General features: G+C 40.9%; 1 protein-coding gene across 1 annotated transcript in view; it reads right to left on the reverse strand.

Annotated features, from left to right (window-relative positions):
* Nucleotides 1–539: 539 nt before the first annotated feature.
* The window catches only part of SLC5A1 (solute carrier family 5 member 1), a 26,198-nt gene continuing 7,096 nt past the window's right edge, over nt 540–19,641 (reverse strand). Inside the window, exons 3-15 of the mRNA XM_010173085.1 lie at nt 16,585–16,689; nt 14,162–14,221; nt 13,713–13,817; nt 8,627–8,732; nt 8,315–8,395; nt 6,997–7,217; nt 6,227–6,362; nt 5,482–5,589; nt 4,262–4,412; nt 3,443–3,611; nt 1,985–2,200; nt 1,606–1,708; nt 540–760 (exon numbers count right to left, since the gene is read on the reverse strand). Of these exons, the coding sequence (XP_010171387.1) occupies nt 540–760; nt 1,606–1,708; nt 1,985–2,200; nt 3,443–3,611; nt 4,262–4,412; nt 5,482–5,589; nt 6,227–6,362; nt 6,997–7,217; nt 8,315–8,395; nt 8,627–8,732; nt 13,713–13,817; nt 14,162–14,221; nt 16,585–16,689 (1,782 nt within the window). The remainder of the gene's footprint in view (nt 761–1,605; nt 1,709–1,984; nt 2,201–3,442; nt 3,612–4,261; nt 4,413–5,481; nt 5,590–6,226; nt 6,363–6,996; nt 7,218–8,314; nt 8,396–8,626; nt 8,733–13,712; nt 13,818–14,161; nt 14,222–16,584; nt 16,690–19,641) is intronic.

Raw genomic sequence — 19,641 nt, forward strand, 5'->3', positions numbered from 1 at the left:
AGTTATAGTGTCAAATACATCAGTGTACACAGAAATCCTTTACTTAAGATATCCCAAGCTTGGAGGGAACAAAAATTATTTTTTAATTTAAATTCATAACATGTTCCCTCATATGTTGTGGGTTTTTTGTAATTGAATTATCATAACCAAAGGAAAAAGATATTTGAATATCAGAAGAAGGAGGGTTGGAAATCAACTGTAGAAGGTAGTTCACAAATCCTGATGTGAAATATGGCTCATACAGCCTTGTTCTGCACATATATACGAAATGTATCACAAGTAGAGAGAATATTGGATGGAAATTCTGAGCCTCTATTAGCTCTGGATTGATTCAATGTCTAAAGAGAAATTCTCTCTCTTGAAATCCCAGTGGCCTTCATCTTTAGATTGTTGAAATCGTGATCTCACAATCATTGAGTAAATCACCTTGATTTTTTACAAATGCAGACAATGAAAATACTAAGTGTATCTAACTGTAAGTCTGCAAGTCATCGTTTTTCCTTGACAATACAGTACAACTGCAGAGCTGTAATCGGGGTTTATGCAAAGAAGGCATGGCAAAATACAGCCACAGTCAATAGGATGATGCCATTGATATTCACAACGTTTCTCCAAAGTGGCACTTCACTTGTGTCAGTCAGTTTCTTCTTCAGTGCTTCCTCTTCCTCCTTGCTCAGTTTGGGTGCTTTTTGTTGATCTAAGCCACAGAACCAGTAGTACACTTTCTTAAAGCATCCCGGTTGTTCACTTTCCTCGTTAACTGGAAGGAATAACACACTGGTCATGAAATGTAAGCATGGACCACTGCATGCACTAGATCTCTGTGACTGAGGACATTCCTGTGTTTAGTACAGCAGTTCTGATTTATCATCACAGCGACATGGAAACATTTTAGGATAAGGCAGTACAAGAATAATCCTGTGTTTTCACAGCTCACCTGGAAACAGAGTGATTTTCTACATGTTGGAAGAGTCTTTTGCAGAAGACACTTGTGACTTTTGCAGCCTAGAGACTTGGTCTGGTATTGGAGAAGCAAACTCCCAATTTTTAAATACTTTCTACACTTTTAATTAAAAGACAAATAAATGAATGTGAGGATACTTATGCAAAGGAACTTGGCAGCAGAACCAGAAACCCAGCAAAGAGAGCAGGTTGTTTTGCGCAGATGGGTTTCTGGCAATTCACTTTTTTGGTGCCTTGCACCACATCCTTGCTCCTTCAATCTTGGCTACTAACCACTATTTCCAAGCAAATTCTTGTTGTTTCATTCCAAATGCTAGGGTCACACACGGTCTGCCAATGCACACCACCTCTGACCTGAAGTATCTGTATCTCCATTGTTTTAGTCCTAAAACTGACACCTAGCTACCTAGAGAACAAGATTTTCTCCCTTCAAAATTTTCTCCTCACTTCTGGATTACGCTGAGCTTGATAGATTGGTAAAAACCAGCTTACTTGTCAAACCCCATGAAATATGTGGGGTTTGAGGTTTTGTTGTTGGGGGGGAGGGAGCGTGTCTTTGAATATCAAGCATGTTAATGTTTCTTCAGGAATGAAATAACTATACTCAAATATATTGACTGAATCTACAGATATTGAAGTTACCTGATTCCTCATCTTTTTCATCAGCTTTGTCCTGCTCCTCATCTGCATCAAGATCAATACGTTCTTCTTTGCTGTTCCGCAAAGACCAGCACAACCGGTAAAGCTGCCATGAAACAAAATGAGTTTATAAATCTACACAGAGACAAACCAGTCTGCCTAGCACGTGAATAAGACCACGGCATCCCAAATGTCTGTTAAGTCAAAGTCTAAGATTATTAGGAGTCACTGAAGATTTCTCACAGATAAATGAAGACAATTTCCTTTGCTTTCTTACAAGGCCTATATGATGTGGGTAGTTGAAATGTCAGGGAGTAATATACCAAGTACCAGTGTTTAAAACTAGTGGTTTCTTGAGGACCAGGACTACAATAATACTCACATGTACATCAGGAATGGGCTTAGTCATGAAGGACACTGCCAGGATGACAATGGCGGAAACTCCAAAAAGAATGATTGCAAAGTAAAGGTAGTGAATCCCACAGATGATGAACGGGCAGTTGGAAGGGGTCACACAGTTGCCAGTTCCATAGGCAAACTCTGCAATCATCCTACTGAGTCCAGCCAGCAGCCCAACCATCAGGCCCCAGAAGGCACCCTGCAGGCAAAGGGACAGGTTAGCAAAATGAGGAAGTTCAGGCATGGAGATAAGCTCTAAGCTCTGAGTAGTTGCTGGAGGAAGCATGGAGCTAGTTATGTGTTACACTGGCTTTGGCACATGGATTTTAACCCAGATACTTTCAGGGATCATATTTACAGCTCAGTGTATCAATACAACCAAAAGGGGCAATGACCAGCAGCTCAGAGAAAGCATACGGGGGGCACCTTATCCAGCTCATTTCTCGAAGTTCATCTGTCTGCACACAATGTTCTCCTGATACAGGACAGGCTCTAACCACAGACTACAAAAGCCCAAGGGTTGTCCTCATATCTTTTTATCTTTGAGGGCTAAATCTCTGACAGATCTAGCATGACGGAACCCGCTAGCAAGTGTGTGTCATTCCTCCTGAAATATGTGTCTGGTGTATCTTCTGTGTAAAACAGGCTTTTCTTGGATGGACACACAAATAACCACTGAACTAGTCTCAAGAGAAAATAGCAAGAAAGAAGTTTGAGCTGCATTCAAAAACCTTCTCTCTCTAAGCTTTCTCATTGAACTGATCCACCTTGGAGCAAACCTGAGCAATAGGCAAGTATTGTTATTCCTAGTGTTGTAGAAAAAAACCCAAATCCCTGAATTTTCAGAATGTCTGAGACCCCAGTTACCATGACTGGCCTATGGTCCCATCAAAGCATGTGACAGACCTCCTGCTTTCTGAGTTACTTAAAAAGGTTCAAGCACACTTAAAAAGGTTCACTGCTCTACAAATCAAAATCAGTGATTCCCAGAGTAAGTCCTAAAAGTAACAGGAAACAATGCATGAAATAGCAGCATGTTTATTTAAAAGAGTGTTGGCAAAATATTTAGTGGCCAAGAGGAAGGTGAAAGGTGGTATGTTTGGTAAGGCAGTTTGACGACCAATGTCCTAAAAGATTACTTTCAAATATGTCTCCATAAATTATCCATTTGACAGACTTCTGGGCAAAATGATAGATAAGCTCAGTTTCAGAGCTTTCAGGAATTCATAGGTGACTCTTTATTTACCAGATTAGCAAATAACTTTTTCAAACTCATCTCTGAAACCTTAGGCCCTGGGGTATGGAAACACAGAATCCCTGGGCTGGAGTAGGATTAAAAGACACAGGAAAAGGTTGCTAATAAAAGACACCAAAGCAAAAAAGCAGTTCTGCCAATGCCTAGAGGAACAAGCAGCATACCAGTCTCCTAATTCGTACCTACCTGCTCATTCACCCGCTTGCAAAAGACAGCAAGCAGGAAGACAGCAGCAATGGGAGGTCCCAGGAAGCTGGTAATCGACTGGATATAATCGAAGAGCTGCCCACTTTGAGCCGACTGCACCACAGGAACCCAGGCAATGCTGATGCCAATTAAAAGTAACATAAATGCCCTGCAAGCATAGCCAGATATTCAATTAGCCACCTGCTTAGAAGCTTCTATCCGAAAGAAAAAAACAGCAATTAATCAATAATTTAAATGTCCATTTTTGTATTGCAAACAGGAAAATCAATGATAATGGCCAATTATCACTGGACATAAGAAATCCAAGTTGGATATTGTGTCTGTCAAATTCCCCTCAGCATACAGCTAAACACGCAATCAAAACACAGAAAATCACTTTTTTCCTTTGTTTCTTAAGTCTAGAGACAAATCAATAACAGATCAACTAGAACTAGTTCATTGCTGCTGTGGTTTGGTGTAGCATAAAGCCTTTGAAGATATTTTAAAATAGTTCCCTTTGTATGGCAGTAGGAAGTGCTGAGGATTAGTTTAGCGATGTCATGTACTGCTGTTGATTAAACTGGAAACAAAGTCATCTCTTTTTTTCTTTTTTTTTTTTTTTTTTTTTTTTTCTTTAACCAAAAGGAAAGAGTCCGGTGGGACAACCTGTCTGGCCACAGGAGGCCACTGCTGCACTGCCCACATACAGCAAGAGCAGGGTTGTGCCCAGGCACTGGTCCATTCTTTGGAGGCTGCAGTCTGTAATGCACCTCGTGCTCGCTGTGTTTGTGGGGCTGGGGAAGACTCGGCTGCACTCACCTTCCAGCTAACATGAGCTCCTTCTCTGATGGTCGTTTTCGAATCTTGGTGTAAATGTCCATAGTGAACAAAGTACTGGCACTGTTAAAAATGGAAGTCAGGGAGCTCATAAGGGAGGCCAACATGACTGACAACATCAGACCCCGCAGACCTGAAATACAAAGAGGTGAGAACTGGGGTGAGCATTCCTGGAGGAGTCTTGGTGTGTGGCACTATCCCTAGAGCTTGTCTGACCCTTTCAAGTCAGCCAGCTTTGAGTGTGTCTGGCACATTCATGTGCTGGCATCTGCCTGATGTTCTCTTGCAATGCAAGCAGTGATGGCTGCTTAGCTTTGGAAAAGCTGTTTACAGCAGTGACAGGGCAACTCTTTAGCTTTTAGAACACAGGTACTTCTTTTGTGAATGGTATCTGATTAAATGCTGAAATAAAAAGAAAAAAATACTAAGCAGACTTTCCCCAATAATTATAAAAACAATTTATCTTGTTTGCAGGCGAGTGGTCAATTGCTTGTGGTGTATTTGTAAACCAGTTGTTTGGCACGAAGTTTCCTTTTCTGTTTGAAAATCAGAGTAAACCACTTTTGCAGATGGTATGATCTAGTCAACACAGTATGGGGGAGTACTGTAGTATTTTAATAGTGTGAAGTACAACAGTTAAATACGATGGGGAAGGAATAAAGATATCAGGGAAGTACCATGGTCTGTATAATATCATAATCTGTCTCTCTATTCTTATGAACCAGCTCTCTGGTTTTCTGCAGAAATTTATCTGCTCTGCATACATAGTCCTCTCCAGAGCGGTGCCTCATTCTCTCACTGAACAAGTGTCCTATGGGACAATCTGTACATAGAATATTTTCTCCTTCCACCTCAGTGGATTTAGCAGAAGGACTGCAGGTGTATGCCTCCAACTCAGGAATCCTGGCAGAGACAGTCTTTTATACATCATTGGCAAAGTAGGTTATTTTTTACCTTCACAGAAAGGGAGCTCCACGACCATTTCATCACCCAGGATTTGCCAGCTGAGAGCTGACATTGTCAGTATGTAGCTATTCTGCACCTACAGCTACAATTAACACAGACTATCTCTTTAATTAATAGCACGTAGTTCTAGCAAGAACTTTTGCACTAAATCTGGGACTTGGGCTCCCTCTATCACCTGCTTTTACAGTCTGGCAGCCTCACCTTCCTAAAACAAACAAATACAGACAGTGTCTTACCATTTGGCATAAGCTCCACTACCATTTTTGGATAAGCAATATTTGTACAGCCAACTGCAGTGCCACAGTACTGCTGGCAGACTTCAGGAACAACACAAGCCACCACATCTGAGGAGAGGATAAGGAGACAGGGTTAGACAAGGTCGTATAAACAACAGATTGCTGCCAAATTAGTAGAGCTTCTAAAATTTATCTCTATGTTGAGCCACTGGATTGACATGCTTGATATCATCCTTGGTCTGCTGCCAGGGAGGAAGGCGATTCTAAGCCTCTATCCTTCCTTTCCTCTCTAAAAGAATACTGAAAAGTGCTGCAGGTCAATAAATAAATAAAGAGGCATTAATTTGTCAGACCAGGACTGAACAGCACAAGGAGAGAAAGTAGAAATACAAGCAGAAGAACACAAAAACCACTCCCTCCAACCTGAACATCTCTCCTCTGCCTGCTGTTAAACACACTGATGGTTAATGGTTAGAGAGAAGGGAGATGGGCATTTCCACTCCACAGCCCCAAAAAACAGACAGCAATAACATTAGGAGAAACCTGGGAGCAGGGGAAAGAGGAAAACCTGTGGCTTCTTACAGTGTGATTAGTTTTTGTGCACACACATGCCTGGGCAATTTGGATTACAAGATGACAAACTAACAGGTATTTTGCAAGGGAGAGAGAATAGGAAGTTGAGAGAGATGGGCAGTGAAAGACGGGCAGCAAGAAGAAATGTGCATTTCTGTACAGATCTGCATACCTGTATACAAAATTCGGCTGATCATTCCAGGCATCACTATGATAAACATGGGCAAGAGTTTCAGGTACCCACACATGATACAACCAGCCTTCACATGGGACATATTCTTGCCAGAGAGACATCTTTGGACAATAACCTGTCAATGAGACATGGCAAGCATGCATGACAACCAAGACTAGCATTTCCATGGACACACTATGCCAAGTTCCAGGTACAAGGTACTTCGTAAGTGCTGTGTTAGTGAAAGAGCCTATTTACTGTTTCTGTCACTAGGAAAAATAAAAGCTACACAAAAATCAAAGGATTTATTTAAAGTAAGTAAAGGAAAATATCATTTATTCACTGTTTGCTTAAGAGGTAAGACACTTTCTCACAAGATGTTCTTAAAGCAGATAGATTAAAAAGCCAAAAAAAAAAAAAAAAAAAAAAAAGAGTATTTACCTGAGCAATAGATACAGTTACATTGGGGGCTTTGTTAATTTGTTTACAAATGTTGAAGATTATCGTTCTCACAATTCAGAGTGCAGACAGATCACTCACTAGAGATTGGGTACATTCTCATGTCACAGGAGTAGAAGCACACTTTCCTCTACTTCCATTTTCTCACATGGGAGGGGTTTAGAAACCAGAAAGATCACTGACCAGCCTTGAAATAACTGCCATTTCTGTGACCCAGCTTGGAATTACAGTGGGGGAAGAGTGTCCCTAGAGCACACTAGATTGCAGAGTTTTGTGTTCTGTATTTCCAAGGCATATGGCTTCCACCTTACCTGATCCGTGCACCAGTACCACAAAGCAAGGATGCTCAAACCAAAGACAAGCCCTGGCCATGGCATATCTCCAGTGACGGCATCTCGGAAGATGTGAAAGGAATCCTTCCGAGGAGTGTAGCATTCTGCATTAATTGTAATATTCCCATAGGAGATATTGGATGGAATTGCCTCCATGTACTTCTGCATGAAAGCATCGTATCCTCCTACTTCAGCAAATGCTGAAAAATAGAAAGTAAAAGTAGTGATGAAGTATTTAATACCAAAATCTCAAGTACAGCTGGAGAATGTGAGGAGAAAAACCTTCACATGGATGTAAAAAAACCCCTAGCCAGTAGACATCAACATTTCCAGAAAACAGCATACAGTGTTCTGTAAGTATTCACACAAGTACCAAAGTGACCCTTCTTTTCAGGTTTCTGTATAGCTCACGAATGTTGGTGTAGGCTCCACTGTCTCAACACCTCTTACACATGCCTTGCCAAGAAGTGAAATGAAGATACATTATTTCCACACACTATTAACCTAGGGAGAATACAAGGCAGGGTCTTACCAGGCTGTTATTTCTGGTTTAACAATGGTGGAATAATTTTATTTCAGTGAAAAAGCTAGTCCAGTCGCTGAGTAACTAAAAGGATAAAGAAAGGACACTACAAATTCACTGACTCTTATCACTAGCACTTTCTTTCTTATGATCCCTTCCTATTAGTTCTGTTTAACAGCATGATTTCTGTTCTAAAATGCATATTGTCTTCTGGACATGCACATTGTCCTGGCCCTAAACATTCAGTTTGTATCTTTTGTCCAGCTGGCAATATAATGACATCCACAGATCAACTACAAGGCCTACTTCAAATGTGAATAAGTTTGGGTTGTTTTAACACCAGCTAGCAGCTAGAAACAAAGAAAAAACATGCAATGTGGCCAACAGCTCTTCACTTTGAATCAGAAATTTTAATGCATTAGCATCTGAGTATCTATGAAATTACCATCTTCTTGAAACAAGATACTCTCTGAACTTCTCAAGAGTATCACTATCAACTGCAAACAACTTTGCTTTTACCTCATTAGCCATCACCAGTCCTGTTCTGTCGTGGGATGCCATATATTACCTTACACATTCACCTGTGCTTTGGAGATGGAGTGGTCTCAGTGACTAGAGGGCTTGTCAATATGCCTATTTATTCCCTGATAAATAGGCATATGAACTGAAATCTGCTGGTTAAGGTAACAGAGTTCCACAATGCAGGATCCATTTCCATAGCCATTGTGGGATTTGTGGTTGAACATTCCAGTTTAATTAATCCGATTTACTTACCAAATCCCATAAGAATAAAGGATCCCACTACCATGATAAATGTCTGTAAGGTGTCGGTGTAAATCACAGCTGCAAGGCCACCTAATGGCAAAGAAAAGTCAAGACAAATAGTTTAGCCCCTGCGCAAATGCCGCAGTGGAAATCGGGGTGGGGTTTTTTTCCACTTTTCTCACCACCTCTCTGTTTCAAAGACCACTGTAAATAACTCCCCTTTCAGGTTTTTTTTCCCCTCCCTTCCTACCCACCTCCCCTCTTCTCTTTTTTCTGGCTCACTTAACTTCTTTGATTTATCAGACTGCCCTGCAAACTCACCTGTAATGGTGTAAAGACCAGTAATAGCAAGCAGGATAATTATGGCCAAATAAAGATTCAGCCCTATGGCCAGCTGTATAAATACAGCTCCAGAGAAGATGTCTGCCTATAAAAGAAAAAATGATAGATTAAGCAATGTGTAAATTCATTATGATGGCATATTACACATTCATGATGAGGGTACTGACATACACAACTTCACCCCTTATAGCACTGCATACATATTAAAAAAAAAATCCAAAAGGCCATTTGAGTACAACTGCCAGCCTCCTCTGTGCCATGCTGCTCCCAGTACAAGAGTTGTAACGCTTCTCAAAGAATTTCCAAGTCTTTTTCAATGGCTCATTTTAGCTAGACACAGTCACCTCACTACTCTGTGCTTACATACTGAGAGACAATAACAAATTACTTCAAACTCAGGTTACACTTGCTGCTGTGTGCAGGGATGGACTCTGTGACGCCTCCAAGACGTGGTTCTCTTCATTTAATGCTACTCTACAAGTCTCCTACTTCTTCTTCACTGCTTGCACACATGTGGTACAGCTAGTCTTGCTGGTTCAGGACAAATGGTGATCAAAGGCAAACATATTATCTCTATTTTTAAGTTCCTGTCAGAATAATTTACATCAGTTGGCTAACAGGAGAGACCTTTAGCTCTTGCGTAAGAAAGGAATTGTTCAGGTTTCAGAATAACACTCTGGGATTTTAATCACATTAGATCAGTTCCTACTTTAGAGATAATTTGCATTTAATATTATTTATCCAAATTTACACTGAGAATAACCTGCCCCAGACCACTTGTAATGCATTATTGTAAATTATGCTTTCATTAGAGGTTTGCATCTCTACCTATCCTTGCTCCTCAGCATCCAGCTCATGGGCTCACTCCAATCCCACCTGCACGTCTCCTTTCTGTCTACCACACCACCTGTATGAGGGCTCTGTACAGGGACTCCTATCCGCATTTCACAGTACAAGTCCTCGTGGTGTTCAGCAAGCTCAGGAGCTGCAAAATGCTGCAGGAACTGCCCATATGCAGGGTCTGAGAAACAAACAACATTACAGGTGCCCTGGGGTAAAGGCTGCACACACCATCACTGCAGGGCAGCTTGCTGAGGGAGCGGGAGGTTCCACAGACCAGGCTGTGGGACAGCCAGAGCCTGTGATCACAGAACAGGCACTTGCACTGCTTTTGTCTGTGCTAAGCTGAGGTAAGGCAGGGCAGATAAACTAATAAGCAGTTATGCAGCCTGGTTAGCTGGGAGATGCTGGATGAAGAAACCCTCTTTGTTTCAGAGACAATGAAACTGAGACTGCAAGGTATGATCTCACCCTTAGTTCACTCTGGAGAATGAGGAAGAGACACAGACCTACACAGCAAGGTCAGTGCCTCCAACCCTACTGCCCTGGCATGCAGAAAACAACTGTGAAGCTGAGTGTGAATCACAACAGAAGTCCTACTCCCAAAACTCTGCCTCTGGAGCACCTTGAGATTTCCTGTAGGTTTTCATTTTGAAGTGAGAACCAGGACTTTTAGCTCTTGACCCTACTGGCTGTTAGACCATATTCTTTGTCCCTTCTCTCTATAGGAATATTTTTTTCCTGTCTTTTCATACCACTGATCAGCTTATGGCCTAGATCTTTATTTTATTGTTCTTGGCTTTAGATTAACCTATATAGCATTAAATATTAAAGGTCCTGAAATGACCCCCACAAAGAAATGTATAGTTAATTATTTAGCATCCTGAGCAATATACGAGCTTCTTCGAATTGCTGAGTTACCTTCCAGCTTCACTGCTCCTCCCTCCCAATTAGATTATTTCCATCTATTATTTCCTTGTTTCTCTTTTAATACTCTTTTATGGACACTATTTAATCCTTATCTCCAAATAGAGTAAATCTTTCCTTTACATTACAAGTTGTCCCTCCAAATCTATCTCTCCAAAGCCATCCACAGATCATGCAGGGACAAGTGGCAGAACACGTCAATTGAGTGAATCCAGCTGCGAAGTTAATGTGGGAGCCAGGGCAGTGGGACGTACTCGTTACCCCCTACGCGATGCAGCTCTAAGAGGCGGTTTATCTTTCGACCTCCTCTCCCCCTCGTAACTCTACATACATTTACTGCTGAATTTATTCCCAATGAATTTAAAGAAAATGCTGTAATACATTTAGAAATTCCAGTTTACAATTTCTGACTCTTCCAAAAGCATTCAGATCTTTATTCCCTTTTGTCTTGTCAAAATTTAGTCAATTACTCTCCATCAAGATTTTATTTTTACCAGGCCATTTTCTTTGGCATAATAACCAATACCAGCAACACTAGTGGCTAGCAAGCCCCTGAAAGCTGCTATGGGCATTACACACAAAGCACTGCATGCTTAGGAAGCTTGTACATGTGAGGCACCCGTGCAACAGAAATCCTTTGGGCTCAAGGATCACGTGTGTCCTGATCCCAAAGATCGACACCTTGCAGCAAGGCCTTGTCTGACAAGTGGTTGATTAGCCACAAAGCAAGGTGAGAAATCAATAAAAAAAATCCATAGAAAATGTGCAGGAAAAGAGAGAAATGGTAATGACCTTGTACAGAGGTGTGCATCTGATCATCATGTGGTGGTGGGCACAGTGCCAGAAACAGTATGCCAGGATTACACGACCTGACGTATTATATTGCTCATTGGAAAGCACTATAATAATTATATTATTAAGAACATCAGATAATGTTTTAACACATCAAGGAAGCAGCACATAAAATAACTTCCCCAGAAACAGAAACAAGATGCCACTCTTCTACCGGGATAAGTGGCAGTAAGTATTGCTGCCAGTCAAACTGATAGGTGTGACTGCCCGTTAAGGGCAGGGCAGAAACCCATCCTTTATATTAAATCTCAATAAGCCCCAAAGATCTCAAGGGAGTGTTTGCAAAGGCAGTAGTGAAGGAAGTAAAATGCAAATCTCCAAGTCAGCTATGGCATGGGTTGTCAACACACGAGTGTGTTTGGATACACAACGTGCCCCTGGGAAGAGAGACCTGTGCTAGCTGCACATAGCATGCACATCTCTACACAGCACAAAGAAGGTAGCTACAGTCCAGGATGGAACAGCCCTTCCCCTTCTGCTTCTGGAGCTGGTTCACCTGGATACAATCTGGGCATGGTGTTGCATAGCACGGTATAGAAAAACCTACTGACATCCTCTGACAGCACCTGAAGCCTCCAAGGACTTTGACTGTTCTGCCTATTCTGAATAAAATATGGCAAGTAAACCAGACCTGGGCAAATCCTGCCCTACCAAATACAGTGACATAAGACAACAACACAGAGGATATATTTGTATACTACAGAAATCTGAGCCACGTTTGTACATGGGACAGACGCTGTCAGAGTTGTTCTGGGCAGATGGGAGAAATGGCTGGAGGATCTTGTGCACCAGATTCCTCCCCTGCATGGCACAGAGACCCAGCTCCATGGCAATTCCCCACACACATCTGTCATAACTGGGTTGATGGGAAGCTGGGATGGGCTGCTGGTAGAGTAGAGCCCAGGTAATCTGCTGCTGCATGGATCTCTTGTCTATTGCTTTGCTCCATAATAAGACAGGACCACAAGAGCAGGAGAGGGTGCTTCAGCCTCATGATCCCACTGGAAGCTTAAACGGAGAACCTGCCTAGCCTGGAAGCAAGACACTCCAACTGAAACAGTGTGAAATCCCACAACCAGATCCTTAGGCATGATAGAAGCTAGAAATAAAAGATAGTAAATTCAGAACCTATCTAACACCTTGATGGGCTCATTACAAACAAGTGTTGCAGAATAGGACTGTGAGTCATCTGACTGGAAAAATTTCTCAGCTGCTGGATCTGCCAGAACTCTGTGTCATACCTGGGATTTCTGATTATAGCAGTTAAGCACAACAGCAAATTAACTAATGCTTTTGAAATATATGGAAACCCAACTCTGAGGCCAGCTCCACAGTACCAACCTGTTTAATTTATAACCTTCTAAGGATCAGTTATCGTGAAGATGTGAGAATGAGAGCAAAAGGCCAATCTTTTAGCTTAAATTGCACTATTATCACTCAGCTCCCATTCAGAGGGCAAAGAGTAATCTACCATGGCAACTTCTGCAAAACAACAGATTGAGGTATGCCTGAACTGTGGACTTCTTCAGAGGCTTGGTAGTTTCAAGGTATATGGAAAACAGCAGCTCCCTTCACTACTTCACGGCAACACAACCACTTACTTAATAAACATTAACTTCACAGCACCCTAAACTTTATACCAACCACTTGCCCATTAAAAGAATCTCTCCTCTTCCTTCCTTTCCCCTCAGCTGTTATCATTTCCCTCCTTTGCATTTCCCCACTCCCTTATTTTCTAATTCCTATATTCTTCTTTTCTCCACAGCCCCCTTGCTCTTTTCTCTCATCTATATTACTGATGGCACGTTCACCAGAGGATGCTGAAACAGATAAAGATTAAGTTTGGGGACAAAAATTCTCGCTCCCTAAAAACCCAAGAGCACACTTTTTCTTCTGGAAGCAAGAAGAACCCTTCAATTCCCTTAGCAGAAGGGCCAGGGGGTTCGGGTGGGATGTTGTGTGCCCAAAGCAATACTAAAAAGTTTCTGAAACTACCTGGCCAAACAAGCAGCAGCTATTATTTCTCAGAGAGCTGAAGCAGACAAAAGGGTACAAACTGATAGGTTGCGACCTTTTCCTCCACGTTTCACAGATCCCTGAGCTCATAGACTAATACAATACAAGTTTCCCTCCACTCTGACTTGTTCTAGAGGAAAACATAAGTAGAAGTAAATCTTTAAAACCTGAAAAAGAAAGAGAAAGTACGACAAGCATCAAGAGACGCTGCCAGGAAGGCAAAAAATATCAGACTGCAGAACGGATCTGGATATACAATCTCACTAGACAGAATAAAGATAACACAAAACCATATTTTTACCATCCTCAATTCACCCAAGGTCTCCAAATCAGAAACAACTGACCAATTGTGTGAGCAACATTGTAAATGGGAGTTTCTTTTTTTTAGATCAATGTAGGATGGAAGAAATGCTGTAAAAGTTTTACTTACTGAGATCTTTGTGAAAATATACAGGATCAGAGAAAGGACTGACAGGTAGACCTGAATCCGTTTCCCACCAAAACGCTTCTTCAGATACTCTGGCATTGTCACCACCTGCAGGGGGGAGAGATAAGGCTTCAGATAAAGGGGAACAGCCACAAAGCAAGTCAGAGGAAGTTTTTTGCTATTCAGATACTATAAGAGTGGAGGGCAAAAGGAGGGGAGGTGAAAATGCAGTTGCAAGGAAGAGCAGCTCCAACAATCAAAGGAGAGTAAGGAGACAGTACCGATTACTTCTCAGCTCAGGTCTCAGAACAGAGAATCCACACTTTTCAAACATACACATACAGTTCTAGCATGCTCAGATCTCGTGCCATTCATAATGGCTTCGCAATATTCAAGACCTGATCTGCAAACATGAGCAGCAAAGAAAAGCATAACATACTGTTCTGACTTACCCCAGCTTTGACGTAGATGGGTACAAACAGCCATCCTAGAACAACCACAAGTATCAGAGCCTGCAGCCAAGACAAGATCAGCTGAATTAGCCTCCTCTCTCTAGACAGCATTCCTGAAGACCACTTATCATACCCAACAGCAGCTAGAGACCAATGAACCCACATAAACCTGGGTATTGTGGGGGTAGGGGGGATGAGGAACTGCTCTGTTCTTTGATTTACAGTTTAAAATTTGGGAATGAAAACTTGGCCAAAAAATTGTCATGTATTATGCATCCTGGATTTCGTGCTAGATGTTCCAGAGAAGCACACATGATAATAATACATTTTGTAAAACGATGGATGATTTCTGCTCACAGGATTGCCCTGTAGTATCAAAGCACCACTCACTAGCAACATCAGACTATCCCAGCCCTCTCCAGCCTGGCTTAACAATGGTTACAATGCAAGGAGCCCAGAAGACTACTCTTTCTGGGAAATATTAAGGAAGGTAAGTCTGCTACCTGAGCTCTATTTGCTAGCCTATTGATTCCACAGCCACTAATGTCAGATACTTTCCCACTCAGAAGCAGGTATGCTGCAGTGGTATGTTGTGACATCTGCAAATCTAGGTACTGGGGAGAGTAGCACTTCTTTTGATTATTATTCTGATCATTAACTGCTTTTTGTGCTGGGTATCTGTGAGATGGCTGTATGCTTTACAACAATCCCACATACTGTACAGGATGTACCACATGCATTTTGTAAAATATTTTGTATTTCCACGTTACCATTTCATAACATATTTTGTGCTACCATGTGTATTTTGTGAACTATAGATCTTACTGTATTGCACTGTCACATTCTGACTTAAATGGATAGCAAATGCTGTCTGATATGGACTTGTACACATTTAAATTGACAAATATAGAAGAAATGTATCCCTCAGAGCTGCAGTCTGCATTTATTCTGTCCACAGGGCTTAGAAGGTTTTTTAACTGAATCCTTTAGGTTCTGTGATTAGATCAAAACCATAAGATGGACAAGAAATATTGAGTCACCTTCTACTGTCATACTAATACAAATTAGAAATAGTTTCAGTGAAGTAATAGTGATACACAAGCACAATAACAGTCAAATTTAGTATTTATTTCAAGAGGAGAATCAGATTATAGAGGCAAGAGCAATATTTCTACCACATCTATTAACTTGCACACCAGTTCCACTATAAGTAATGAACTATGTAGTGGATCTGCTCAAATACACACATGCACCATTGCTTCTCCCCCAACATAATTGTTGTACACTGTGTACTGATATTAGTCCACAGAGAATCTCCCAGGAGATGAAGTGTTAGAGGTGGATATGTTTGAAGAAGGATAGGGTTCCTAGAGATTCTAATACCATGAAATTTCAAGCAATGCTTTTTTCTGTTTTATTTGGCTTAGTTTTAGTACAAAGAGAAGGGAAATCAAGTTTCTTACAAGACTAGTGTAATCAAATAGGGAAAGATGACAGATTAACTGTGCACGTCTCAGAGTTAATTTTAGCCTTTATCCTTCTCCTTAAATATTTATATCATATGAGTACTTGACTATTTGCAGCAACCATCTATTTGCTAAAGAAAAAAGCCAAATCCCTCAGGGTGGTATGCTTCCTTCACTGTGCAGAATTACATGCAAGGAAAGTATCAACCTACGTACACTCATTAAGTCCTTTGTGTCATGGTATAAACCCTTCCATGAAGGTGAATTAAGCAGAACAAGGGCATTATTATCCACACCCACAGAGCCTGAGAATACAAGGAAATGGACTGAACTAGCTCATGTGACTCTCTGCTGCTGCAGTTAACACTACTCCTGGTACCCTAAGTAGTTCATTTAAAGTCAGCTTGGATAGCTCTACCCTATACTGCAACCATAAGCAAAACACACACATAATTAGAGGAAGGAGAAAGTAAAGAGGAAAAGATTTCTGGAATGCAGGTGGTTGTGAAGGATGTCAAAAATTTCTCATAGCCTGTGAAGAAATCAAAGCCCTTTCAAGAATTCCTACCTAGCAAAATGCTGTAAAAAATACTATGGATTACAAAATTGATAAATTCTTCCCAATGTCCTGCAGTCTGAAAGTGCTGTTTATGCATACTTTAAAAGTAACCAAAAGATATGTATAAGGAAGAGAATTCACCAATTTATTTAGTTCAAATGCTCTCTGAAAAGCCTCATTCAACAGAACAGGGTAATGTTCTCCCACTGGCTTGGACAAGGACCAAGGGGGACAAGCTAAATAGTAGATTACATTGGCACTTACTGGTCTGTACAGAAAACAAGTGTTGCCAAGCACAGACTTTGGCAGTCTTAAATTATTAGGCAATGTTATTTTGATTAACCTCTGCAGATAGTCCTGATGTCACAAATACATTCATTTAAATGCATGCCACTTACATTCCATTCATATCCTCCGATGGCAATTCCTCCAGCTGCTGCTGTTCCTGCTATTCCCACAAAATGTCCACTGCCAATGTTACTGGCAAACAAAGAAGCACCAATCTGGAAACAGAAAGAACAATATTTGCCAGTTAGGTCCTGTTCATGGCAACTTGAAAAAATCATGTTCATTTGGCATTTTGAACTCATGCCTATCTGTCATCAGGTGGTGACGATACGAATGACTGACCACCAACTTCCTTGACAAGTTTCAAGACTCCCTCTTATTTTTCCCCCTCAAACCTGAGACTCCAGCCACCATATCTACAACAATTAAAAAGGACAGGATGTTGCATAGAAGATCATCTTCCAGTTGAGTCAAACAGTTTATTACACCAATACAGACTTTAAATATTTGCAAAACTTCACTAACTGACATTTGGGTGATATCCAGATAATTAGGGAAGATGACTGTGATCTGTCTTGCTCAAGGTGGAAATGGTAAGTGCATATCCACTTGTCAAACTGGCACTCCCTTTTCCATATTCCACAGCCTGTGGAACTAAATGTTAAGAGTTGTACAGACTTTGTACTTGGTTCACTTTTAGTCAAAAGATACTCAATTACTGAATTAAATTCTGAAATCTGCATGGCAGAAATATCTGAGAAAGTGCTTCTGGAAGATACAAACAATAGCAAATGAAGGAGTTATATTTAAGAAGTGCTGGACCCCCAAATATTGCACTGATCATGCAAACAGAACAGTGGGGAGAACACAGGAATTGAGGAACAGGGAGAGATAAAAAAAAATGAAGTTTATCTTGGATTACAGACAGGCAGGACCCATTCACAAAAGAGATTGTTGCAAAAGATCTAATTCTTCATCAAATAGCTCAGACAATAGAAAAGATGAAAAGGTATGAGCTTCATTTCCTCAAGATGAAACCATTAAAGGCAGCAGAAACGCCTAACAATAATTTACAAGGTCAGACATTGAAGGATGCAAGGTGAGAACTCGAGCATGAAAAACAGGTTGGGTATTGTGGGCAGAAGACATCTGAGCTGGAGTAGTTCCGAGATGAAGAGTGAACTTTTTTATTCACATTATTTTTTCTTTATGTCCTCTGAAAACTACAAAGTAAAAAAGGAAACAGGGCTAAAAATGAAAGAAAAGCATAGAGAAAGTACTCAGAAGAATCTCTGCTGACAGCTTCTAGTGCTCTCATTTGAGGTAGACCTCTCATGTTGAAAGATCCCAAGGCACTTAAATATGGGTTTTTGGACATACGAACACGGGACCTGCAGCCGGCACATTCTCCTTACGCAGTTCCCAAGTACAGGTGATTGGAATATGTTCAGAGTCACCTTACAAAAGGGAGAAATATTTTTCTGGAAGATTTTTAGGGTCCAAAAATATATAGAGAGGGAATAGTTACAGATTTCCAGATCTGCAGACACTGCAGTGAATTCTTTGAGTAGCAGTAAGAATTCAGTCAGTCCTCTGAGAGCACCCGGATGATTGCCTGAGATTTGGGAGGATAAAAGGTATTTCATCATAGAAATCCACCTCTGAAGATCATACTTATTCTACAGAGCTATGCCATAGCCAGGAATAGCAACCACGCTCTTCATCTGACAATCCTGTTCTCTAGTCACAAAATAGATTTTCCTCCCCCATTTTTTATATGCAACATACAAATAACATTAATCAGATAATTCCATGCTTTATTTTCCAAGCTTATTTTTTTCCTCTTTTCCTCAGTTTGATCTCCTGATTTCTTCTAGTCTTTTTGCAGACAAACTGTTCTTTTGCTGTGACAGGAAATCTGTGTCTTTAAGTTCACTCAGTTCTGGATTTATTCTTTTTTTCCTACACATTTCTAGAAGTCAGTTGTGCCCTACAGAAATGTAACCAGTTTGTCATATGACAGATATTCTACAGGAATGATAAGTGTTGCAACAAGCATTACCAAATAAACCAGAGAGATCACTGGTAATAAAGAAAACTTTTTCTTCTAACCTGTCTGTGACAGCAACAGTGTTTTTCCAGCAATGATCATGAAGAAACAAATACCATTTATACCAGGCATTAGTACTGTTGTCCAGTGCTTTCCTTGGAGATGAATAATTAAACTGAAATCTAGATCACGAGAAATACAATCACTAGAAAAGATTAACCACATTAATCTCTGATTTTATTTAATATGTTCCCTTTCCTGTTTTAAAAGCTTAAAATGTACTGCAAGCAGACCCAAGTAACAAAAGCAGCTAATGAAGAACCTGAAGAACTGACAGCTGTAGTAAGCTTTGGCTCAGTGCCTGAAACCCTGGGACATGTAGCATTCACTGACAATGCTGTGTTCCCAACTTCAACAAGGGCACAATTGTATTGTAAGAAAAACACAGAACCAAATGAAAACAATGCAAAATTACCAACATATTTAGGGCCAGCGCAAGGAGAAAACAATGTGAATGCAGACACCACCTTCACTTTTTGAATTTTCTTCTCTGAATTAGGCAACACCCGGAGCAGCAGAACTGCAAGATCAACACATGCTAATAATGGGGGCAATTTTAAAAATGTTTTCTATTGTTATGTATACATGGAAAGGTAGAACATGGCTTCATAGCTGGGGAAATGCACACTACCCTTAAAACTGCAGCGTGGTTGAAGCGAGAGGAGAGTTTACCAAATACACTTGCACCCCATTAGCTGCTGATGCCAGAGGGGAAAGACAAATTTCCAATCTGCCGTGGCAGTACTTTAAGGGTGAGGGAGGAAGGCAGGTGGGCTCTGGGACCAAGCTGTCTTGCTAAAGAACTTGCTGCTGCAGTATTTTTGTACCAAAAAGGCCGATGACTGGAACTGCTTCGTTTGCCATTGGTAGATGCTGCAGTACACCTGTGCATGACCTAAAGAACACTGGGCTGAAACTGGGGGATGACAAGAGAGAAACTATTTTCTAGAAGTGTTAACTGTTCTCAGTGAACATGTTAGTGAGTGGATTTTAAAAACACATCTAGGAGGAAGAGTAAAGAAGAAAGTTGATTGAAAGGAACAAAAGCTGTTAAGAG

The sequence above is a fragment of the Antrostomus carolinensis genome, unplaced genomic scaffold, assembly GCF_000700745.2.
Source record: "Antrostomus carolinensis isolate BGI_N321 unplaced genomic scaffold, ASM70074v2 scaffold14458, whole genome shotgun sequence".
Taxonomy (NCBI): domain Eukaryota; kingdom Metazoa; phylum Chordata; class Aves; order Caprimulgiformes; family Caprimulgidae; genus Antrostomus; species Antrostomus carolinensis.